Source organism: Thalia democratica, chromosome 4 (genome assembly GCF_965202585.1).
Source record: "Thalia democratica chromosome 4, ktThaDemo2.hap1.1, whole genome shotgun sequence".
Taxonomy (NCBI): domain Eukaryota; kingdom Metazoa; phylum Chordata; class Thaliacea; order Salpida; family Salpidae; genus Thalia; species Thalia democratica.
The window spans coordinates 61,776,660-61,786,598 of NC_139168.1; the positions used below are offsets into that span (position 1 = coordinate 61,776,660).

Consider the following 9,939-nt stretch of genomic DNA (forward strand, 5'->3'; position numbering starts at 1 on the left):
TTTGTTTTTTCTGTCCCAGTTTCCAGCAAGAAAACGGTTGCAGAAGAGGATTAGAAAAAAAGTTGTAAAGATTTTTTTACTGTTTAGTGTAAAATTATAAAAGCTACTAAAACATGAGTATTAAAACTTGCTTTATGTATTTTATTTAAATCTATGTAACAGGTTTAGCTTAACTAGGAAAGTTGTTTTTTTTATTGTCACATAATAAGTTTTAATTACTTAAATCGATCATACTGATTAAAAAATACATACATAGTACACTAGGTCCTAGAACCAAACATTTTGAGCGTATTTTTTGTCGTTTAATAAACATAGCAAAACTAAGTTAAGTTACAGGTAAAAAAAACAATTTTGTTCGTGATTGTACTATTAGACTGCATCAAAAGTACAAATTATATTTTACGAAGACAAACTGTAGAATACAATAAAATCAATAAGTGTACATTTGTTTCTAAACTAAGTACATTCTAAAATATCTTACAAGTTTTTTTTATGTTTTGATAAAAAGATAAGTTCCCTTAAAAATTTACTCTTCATTTATACTGATAAAAAACAATAAAATAATAATAGCCATATTTTTCGTTTCAAAAACTAATATGTAATAACTCTTGTGTGTATAGAATTTTCCATAGTGTGGGCATAAACTTTTTTAAAAGATAAAGGATTACAATTAATTCTTTAAAAATATTTTAGCGTGTGTAAATTAATATTTTTAGAAAACATTAAATTTTTTCTTTACTCAACTTTTTTTCAAACGCTACTTAGTTTTAAAAAATCTAACAGTTTATTTTTTAAATTTTGTAAAAAAACGTAATAATTAAATATTTAAAGTTAAAAATAGAAGTCAAAACCAACAAACTCAAAAATGTTCACTAAGATAAACATAACCAACAAAGACTCGTTACCACGAATTTACACAGTTTGCCAGTGGCGACGCACGAATGTCATCAATTTGATTAATAGCTCACCAAACATGGTTTTGTGCGAGTGATCAACTTTACTTATTTTTCAGCTCAGTCGTTTGCAAGCACCGAAGATGGCCGGTGCCTGGGGATCTACCGAAAACAACAGAAATATTTTCACTTCATTTTTCACACCTACAAGTTTAAACTCTTCTTAATAAAAAATGACTGTTTGGATTTTAAAAAGTAAAAATATTTTTTTGAGCTACAATTTAGCTCTCAGTGTATTTTTCTAATGTTACACGACAAAACAGCTTAGAATTTCACAGAGGTTTTCTCCACTAGTTTTCGTCTTTATTTACTATAGCTCAATTTTTATTACAATAAAAATTAGTCTAGCTTTGAAGTAAATGAATTATTTAATAAACTCAGAGCTTAAAAGCTTGTTGTCAAATTCTAAAAAATTCCAAGTGACAAAAATCAAAATTAAAAAAAAATATTATTTTAAAATAGATATTTTATTTAGACTTATAAAAACTAGTTTACGATATCTAAATGTTAAATAGTACTTTTTGTTATAAGCTCAAAAAACAATACTTTTGAATATTTAAAACTCCAAGTGCCCTTAAGTAAGTTAAATAAGCTTTTGTTTAACACTATTACACTGTTACCCTTAATCCTTACCTTCGGTCGGTAGCTTTTTTCTTTCTTTTTAATTAGTTTATTTTTATTTATTTTTCTTTTATTTATAACATATTTTATTAATTAATTTTTTTTTTCTACTATCACTGTTACCCCTAACCCTTATCCTCGGTCAGTAACTTTTTATTTTCCTTTTGTTTTTTATTGATTTATCTTTTTTCTTTTTTTTACTATCGTGCGAAAATGACCCTCCGTGCAAAATTTACCCTTGGTGCAAAATCGTCTTCGTGTAACTTTGTCCCTCGTGCAAATTTGTCTTCGTGCAAAAGTATCTCGTGCAATTTTGAGCCCTCGTGCAATTTTGTCTTTGTGCAATTTTGACCTGTTCCCAAGTAATATATTAAAACCAATAATTTTATAAGGAAATATATTTTTTTTAGATTATACAGAAAGATAGACTCAAATTCTATACAAATCTGAAATCAATTAACTTTTCTCACAATCAGATTGAAGAAATTTCTGTTGAAGGTTTTTCTGGTCAGGAAAACCTCAAAAAACTTGTTCTTTCTAACAATAAACTTAAGTGAGTCTTGTTTCGTAGATTTATTATTTAACATGTTTTTATTTCAAACAATACTACATAATTTTTTCACAGTTTTGAGTTCTAATAAATTAATAATAAAATTCACAAAAGTGACTCCACGCTGAATTATTTATCAAAACCAAATTTTTAAGTTTAAAAAGATACTGTATAAGTGAAATATTTATATGTTAATAATAAGCTTATTAAAACTAAAGTTTTTTTGAATACTTCACTTATACTTTTATTTCATACTTTTTTACGTTTGATTCTAAAATTTAACAAAACCTTTTTAGATTTTTGAACGAAAGAACATTAGAGTACTTACAAAGTCTTGAATATCTAGACCTATCTTACAACGATTTAAGACTTCTAGTGAGTAGAAACTTTGCGAAACTGAGAAACCTTGTTTACTTGAATATAGAAGGTAACAAAATTGAATGCATGAATGCAAAAGCTTTAAATGGGCTACACAAACTTAAAGTTTTAAAAGTAAGTGACTAATAAATTAACAAAACATAAAGGTAGTAAAGCAAAAATCGGGTTAACAGATAAAAATTTTAATGACTTTAAGAAAAGTATTAAATTACTTTTTTAAGTGTGGTATAAATTTTAAAAAGACAAAAAATTTGCAGATTTCGATTTCAAACTTTGCAATACAAGAAAGTTTGTTTAATGGGCTAAAGGCAATAAAGGAGCTTAAGCTCAAGTTTGATAACGATGTTCAAAAATTATCTGCTAATCTTTTAAGCGATCAAAATGAGTGAGTTATCTGTTATCTACAATATTTTATAAAACACTCAACATAATATTTCTTTGAAAAAGCGTAACATTTTCAATTATATTAAAAACACTTTAAGGTAAAAACTCTACTTTCGTATGATAAGTAGTTGTAAGTTTATTTCAGCTCCATTTAAGTTCAAAAGTTTATTGTAATGCTAAATATTTCATCAAAGAAATACGAAATGATACTAACTTAAAGCTTCTTTAATTAGATCAGTTTATTTTATCTACTTAAGCTTATCTGTAACACTCAAATAAACTTTTAAAAGTAAACAATTTAATCTTTTTTTTAATAATATTTAAATTATCTACTTAGGCGAAAGAATTAAATTATCTACTTAGGCGAAAGAAATTTGTTTTAAAAAGTCTATATATTTAATGTAAAAAGTTAATTGTAGAGGTTTTTGCTACTAGACAAAATTAAAATGCAGTTTAAGTCAAATAAATTTGACAACTTTTTATTTTTTACAGTAAAGGACAAACAACTATTTTTAAGATGAAAATTTTAATTTTATTAACTTCCACAATAATATTAACATTTCTTAACTACTTTTAAACATTTCATAGTTTTTACGCAAATAAACTTGAAATTGGTTTGTTTCCTACAATCAACTTTTCAATCATATTTGACATTTTTCTTACATTTATTTTGTACTTGTACAGAAATAAAATGTAATAATTTAATTTATGATTAAAACTTTGACAAAGTTTTAAATTTTATATATGTGTATTCGTTGTTATTGCATTCATTTATTAATAATAGATAATAAAGTTATCTGAATTTTTATTATCAATTTAAAACTTGAACAAAGTCTGTGGCAAACTTAAGCAGTAAAGTTTACAAATAGTCTAATCTTCTTTTAAAGTAAAAAATATTTGAATTCAAAAAACTTTTTAAATAAATTAATTTTTAGTTTAATTAACTCTTAATTTAACTGAACGCATGTTTAGTTCACATAAAATTAAAATTAACAAAAAAATACCATACACTGTAGGTCAAATTAAAAAAGCATGTTAAAGTATATTCTTAATCAAATTTTTATATTTGAATATCTGTTGTAAATTATTATATCAAAATAAGTTGTGAAGTACTAACACTTAAGTACAATTTCATCAATACTTTAATAAAATTCAACTAAAGTAATTTGGAAAACTGACCCACTACATTTCTTTTGGGAACGGGTCAAAATTTCACAAAGACAAAATTGCACGAGGGGACTAAATTACACGAAGACAAATTTGCACGATGTGACAAAATTGCCTAAAGACAATTTCGCACAAATGGTCAATTTTGCACGGAGGTTTAATTTTGCACGAGAGTAAAAAAAACAGAAAAAAAGTTACTAACCGAGGGTAAGGGTTAGGGGCAACAGTGACAGTGAAAATAAAAATTCAAAGATATATAATGAAAACTATTATTAAAATAAACAAGATGAATTAATTAATAAAAATTAATTGATAAAAAAAAATAAAGCTCCCAACCGAGGGTAAGGGTTAGGGGTAACAGTGATAAAATAAAAAACTAAATCAAAAAAAAATTAAATTAATAAAAACACTAATAAAAACATTAAAAAATTGAAAATAAATAAAAAGTTCAACCCGTGCAAAAATGTCTCCGTGTAAAATTGTCTGCTCGTGCAAAAATTTCCCCTCGTGCGAAATTGTCTTCGCGTAATTTTGTCTTTTTGTAATTTTGTCCCCTCGTGAAAATTTAACACCTACCAATTTCTTAAGTTTGAAACATAATATTGTTTATTAAACAAATTTAGTTTTTATCAATAAAAAAAAAGCTATTGATAGCTTAAGTATTTACAAAGTAAAACATCTAGTCATAAAGTTTTATAATTTTTCATAAAGTTTGGTATAGTATAGTTTTTTTTATTTTAAAGATATCCTTATACACAAAGGTTTCCTAAACTTTTTTCCGTAAAATTATTTTTAATGAAATTAAAAAGCTATGGCCCCCTAAAACAATTTCTCAAAAAACTACTCTTAAATGAGCTTATGAACTTCTTTTTTTTTTTGCTCCTCACCATTATTTAAACTATGGTCTCATGGTCCCCCTTTGGCCCCTTTGGCCTCTTTGCAGCTTATGGTCCCCTAAACTTATTTAATCGCCCCAAAAGGGTCATATCGCTCACTTTGGGAAACCCTGTTATACACTGATGGACTTAATAAACGTTCCAAAGTAATTTTTTTTAATTATTATAAAAATAATTTTACTAAACAATTTCTTTGAACTAAATTTTCTTTGAACTATTTTGTCATAAAAGATTGAAGCTTAATGCCAGTTTATTTTTGCATTAAGGTTTAGTTTTAATAATTGCGTTGAAAATAAAACTTAGACTACGATCTCTTCACCTATCAAACTTGAATGCATCAAGTGTGGAAATTCCTCAAAGGTTTTTAAGCAAAAATACTAAACTGCAGAATATATCAATAGTAAACTGTCGACTCAAAAAAGTTCCAAACACTCTGCTTAGAGTTCCAAAAAATCTATCTTCTGTCGACTTATCCGGAAATTTATTGTCTTATATTCAAAAGAAAAGTTTTGAGGTTTATAAGCTTTTATTGAAAATAAAACATCATGTTCGCTTTTTTTAACTTAAAAAGCAATTATAAAAGAAAACAGAATTTTAAACAAATTAGTTTAAATTGATTTAAATTTAAAAAAAAATCCCTGTTTTTTTAATCAATGTTATCAATTTATCATTTGTTTTACAAAGTTACGATTATTTAAATCTTAAGACTATACAAAGTTCTACAGAAAGTATCAAAAAAAACTTTTGTATTTGGAGTTTATTTTAATTTTGTTTTGTAAATCTAGAAATAGTTATTTAATGTTGACTTCGATAGTTTAAGTTGAAATACTAATTTATTTGCAGGGACTCAATAACTTGAGATACCTTAAGTTAAAAAAGTCATCTATTAAAACGATTCAAGTTGGGACATTTAAATTAAACTCTTTGTTATGGATCGATCTGTCGAATAACAAGCTGGCTACGCTGAAGGTACGTTTTATTAAAAATAAGTCCATATAATGTAAAAAAAATTAAAAGTATTTATTGTTTAACTAAAACAAATTATACAGTAATCTTCCTTTATTCTGTAAATATCTTTATTCTGTAATAAAGTAATCTTCCTTTATTCTGTGTGTCAACGAATCAACACACTTCAACTGGGTTGTTAATGGGAAAGATAACTCATTTATTGTTTATCTACAGAATCTTATTGTTATTAGTAAATTTTTTAGCAATAGACATTTTGACTACTAAACAATTTAAGACTGGAAAATTGAGCCCAACTAAGTGTTAGTATTTTTTATAGAACGACAAAAATACGCTCAAAAAGTTTGGCCCAAGGACCTGGTGTACAAAAAAACCTTTTAGTTATCGAGTCGTACACCAGAACAGTTTAATGTCATGTCAAGAACATGTTAAAACGCTAAAAGTAACTAAATTCACGTTTTTGACGTAAAATCTTTAACCCGGAACTTGTTTGTTGTTATTACGTCCTTCTTACACAATCTTTAGTTGTTTTTAAACCTTTCCCGAGCATGTTGAGAAGGTTGAATGCTTTATTTTTTGTTCTTTTTATCGCTGGAGCAGGTGACTTGCAGGTGGTGTCCGTAAATTAAAATAAAGCAGCAGCGACACCATCCGAAGCACCTGGTCTGCTTGCGAATGAACTTGTTAATTAGCCAGTATAAATTCTAGTAGCTTTTCAACTAATTTTTTTTAATGGTTATTAACACAAGTAATTAAAAAAAACATTAAAAATCGATACAAACTAAGGTTTACCAAAGTTGGCGATATCGCTTCCTTGGGGGTAATTTTTGGTATCAGGAAAAAACACTAACAATTAGGAAAGAGGAAAAACAGTAATTGGGTAAATAACTAGTAAAGATTGACTGTTTTTTTTTATTCCCGCAAAGGGGACATTAATAAAAGAAAGTTATGAAAACCCTCAGATAACCAGATAAAATTAATTGAAATTTGAATTAAAATTGAATTTATTCAAAAAGAGGTTACTAACAACAATAAAGAAAGTATAATGTTTACTTAAAATATGATTTATCTCAATACTTATGTCTTCAAATAATAAGGTTTAAAATAAGTTAAAACACTAAATATCATAAGAGTTTGTGTTGCAACAGAAGAGTTGTTTCGGCGACACCGACTCAACAAACGTGACACTTGTGCTCGGAGGCAAGTATTGGAACTGCGACTGCTCTCTGAAATGGTTGAACAACGCGAGTGCTATTGTACAAGGTGATGTCCCATTATGCAGGAACGAAGTGCTGAAAAACAGAAACATGCTGCAAGTCGTGCGAGAAAACAACGGGAAAAACCTGCCGTGTAAGGTTTTAAATTCGTAACGATATTGAAGATTTACTTTTACATTCTGTCTAAAATATATTTTTTTTTACGATGAAAAATACTGACAGGCCTCAATTACTAAACTCAGTTCAAACAGTTTGAGCTCTCAAAGTGTTAAAGTTAACGGAAGTAAGGAAACAATTAACAAAACAATAAGCTGCCTGACCACAGGATCTCCCGCGCCCAATGTTTCCTGGTACGTAAAAAGTTCAAACTTGCAAGTTGAAAACAGGTTTTTGTATGAGCCAAGCTGTTGTAAGATTTCAAATAAAATCCTGGTCAGTTTTCATAAGCATAGTTTGATTTTTTTTTTTTATTACTACATTAAATAAAGTGTTGTAAACTTAAATTGAATTATAATTCTAGATGTTTTAAAAACAAAAACTTAATAAAAAACTGACAAAATTTAAATAAACCGAAAGAGCTTCTTTTAAGCTTTTATAATTTATAAAATATTTTTTATGTTGATATAAGAAATTGTTATACCTGTCTGTTACATTGTAAGCTGCTTAAAAATTGAAGTAGTTATTGAGTTCTGTTAACTAATAAAAAAAAAATCTAGCAATAGGTTGTGAAACCATAACCAAGTGAAAAAATTAAAAAACAACAAAAAATTGTTGACAGTTTCATAAGCTAAAAGCTAATAAAATTTTACAGTTTAATAAACAAAAGTAAATAAGTTTAAATAGCAAGTTACACTAGACAAATCAAAGTAATAGTCAATTTTTAGACAAGCAAAGAGAATCCCTCCTGCGTCGTTAACGCAAACTTCGAACTACTCAGTAACGACACTTTGTGGTTAAAAAATATGCCTGCCGACTCGTGCCAGTTTAAAATCTTCTGCCACGCTCAAAACCCGTACGGCTCGGCGCGAAGTTCGTTTGTTGTGAGCAGGAACACGCCTCGTTGCAACAAGTACTTGAAAGACAGAAGCTCTAACTCCAATGTAGTACTGTCCAAACCAATGTCAAATGGAATAACTGGCTACTTTCAAATGGCTCGTCCTGACAAAGCTTTCGAAAATGTAGAAAAAACTGGAAACGATTATTGTTATGATAACGAATCAGAACCCAAGCTAAAACCTGCGGCTCTGAAAGAATGCTGTGGAAAGTCTTCAGGCTCGACTCTACATAACAGTATTTGTCTAATGAACTTTGTTATATTTTCCGCCAGCTTATTGTTTACTTTTGGTCAAATTGTTATCTTTAGTTAATCCTTTATTCTATTTTCTGTGTCATTACAATATAATTCAAACAATTTTTTTGCATTAATAAACGCTTTTGATTTCTAGTATTTATTGTAACTATAATATAAAAAAGCTACAATAATTTAGGTTTTAATTAAAGTTTTACCGTAAAAGGAAAAAAAAAAGTGTTGATACGTGCAATAATCTTCATATTTTTCAGCCTTCTTAATAAAGTTTCTTTATAAACTTTTATAAAAAAAATAATTTTATGTTACAATACTTTTTCATTTATTGTTTTTGATTATTAATGTTCATTAGCTAAAAAAAACTTAAAATACTTGTACAAATAAAAAATTTTAAGTGAAAAAATGTGTATTTCCTTAATTTAAAAAGTACAATGTTTGTATTAGTATAATTAGTTTATTGTATACTCAAAATTATTTATGTTTAATTTTTAACTGTTTTTAGATTTATGGTTTAACTAATTTAGTCTACAAAACTACAATTATTAACACCTTTCATAGTTGTACAGTTTGTTACATATAACTTTTCTACAATTTATAATATCATCATATCAATTATGCTTTCTATCTTTTGGCGTTTGATTTTATTCGATATTTGATTTAAAAGGATTATTAAGTAAGTTAGAAAAAATTAAGTAATTAAAAAATATTTTATATCCTAATCGGAACAAATTTAAGCCTACCAAAAACTACATCACAAGACTAATTTACATTTAGACTAGTGCTTTGTCAAGGCCTTTTTTTAATGTCAACTTTGTTTGAATATAAATTTTAGTTCTTAAGTTTTTAAATAAATAAATCAGTAAATCAAATATTACAGCATAAAAATTAAAATAATCAAAATGTTTAAAATACAATGTGGTGTTAAAATTTTGCATTTGAACAACTTTAATTGTTGTATGATATGTAACTATATAACATATTAAAATTTAGGAACAAATATTTTCTAAATCTAATTTATTTCAAACTCGATCATTTAAAACTTGATTAATTCAAAAATATTAGTTTAAAACCTAAATACCTACACATATATACAAAACTAATTATTACATTTTTGGATTAAATGCTGTCACGGATGTAACTTTTGTTTCAGAGCTAAAAATTTTACACAAAAAGTTACCTTTTATGATTTTTCTTACAATTGTTTGAATGCCTACATCAGCTGTCAAAGCAAATTAAAGTACGTTGCAGCATTTAGTGTAGTATTCGCCAAGTATTCGATGTAATTTTGTTTCGGAGAATTCTCATATAAAGAGTCAAAGTTGGTCAAAAAAAATGGTATGGGCGTCTTCCTTAAGGTCTGTAGTTTTGCAATTCAGTCTTTGATTTTTATTTTTTGACGTATTTCTTTTTCAAAAATGACGTCACAAAAAAAAAAAAAATTCGTCATAAAAAATAGTTTCGGAGAATTCTCATATAAAGAGTCAAAGTTGATCTTTAAAAA

At 26.8% G+C, this 9,939-nt stretch overlaps 1 protein-coding gene across 1 annotated transcript; it reads left to right on the plus strand.

The window, feature by feature from the left end:
• On the plus strand, positions 1 to 8,684 carry LOC145834846 (uncharacterized). The gene is made up of 10 exons (XM_082942363.1): positions 1 to 61; positions 1,013 to 1,103; positions 1,985 to 2,127; positions 2,421 to 2,616; positions 2,760 to 2,887; positions 5,253 to 5,463; positions 5,793 to 5,918; positions 7,064 to 7,270; positions 7,355 to 7,564; positions 8,017 to 8,684. The coding sequence occupies exons 4-10, from the start codon at positions 2,569 to 2,571 to the stop codon at positions 8,497 to 8,499; spliced, it is 1,413 nt and encodes a 470-aa protein (XP_082798489.1). The 5' UTR covers positions 1 to 61; positions 1,013 to 1,103; positions 1,985 to 2,127; positions 2,421 to 2,568; the 3' UTR covers positions 8,500 to 8,684.
• Positions 8,685 to 9,939: the final 1,255 nt, after the last annotated feature.

What these genes read in the sequence shown, in the direction of transcription:
- LOC145834846 (XM_082942363.1), top strand. Translation starts at nt 2,569, where the DNA reads ATGAATGCAAAAGCTTTAAATGGGCTACACAAACTTAAAGTTTTAAAA. An exon ending in TTCAAAAGAAAAGTTTTGAG is followed by an intron (nt 5,464 to 5,792) that starts GTTTATAAGCTT and finishes ATTTATTTGCAG; the next exon opens with GGACTCAATAACTTGAGATA. An exon ending in GGAAAAACCTGCCGTGTAAG is followed by an intron (nt 7,271 to 7,354) that starts GTTTTAAATTCG and finishes AAATACTGACAG; the next exon opens with GCCTCAATTACTAAACTCAG.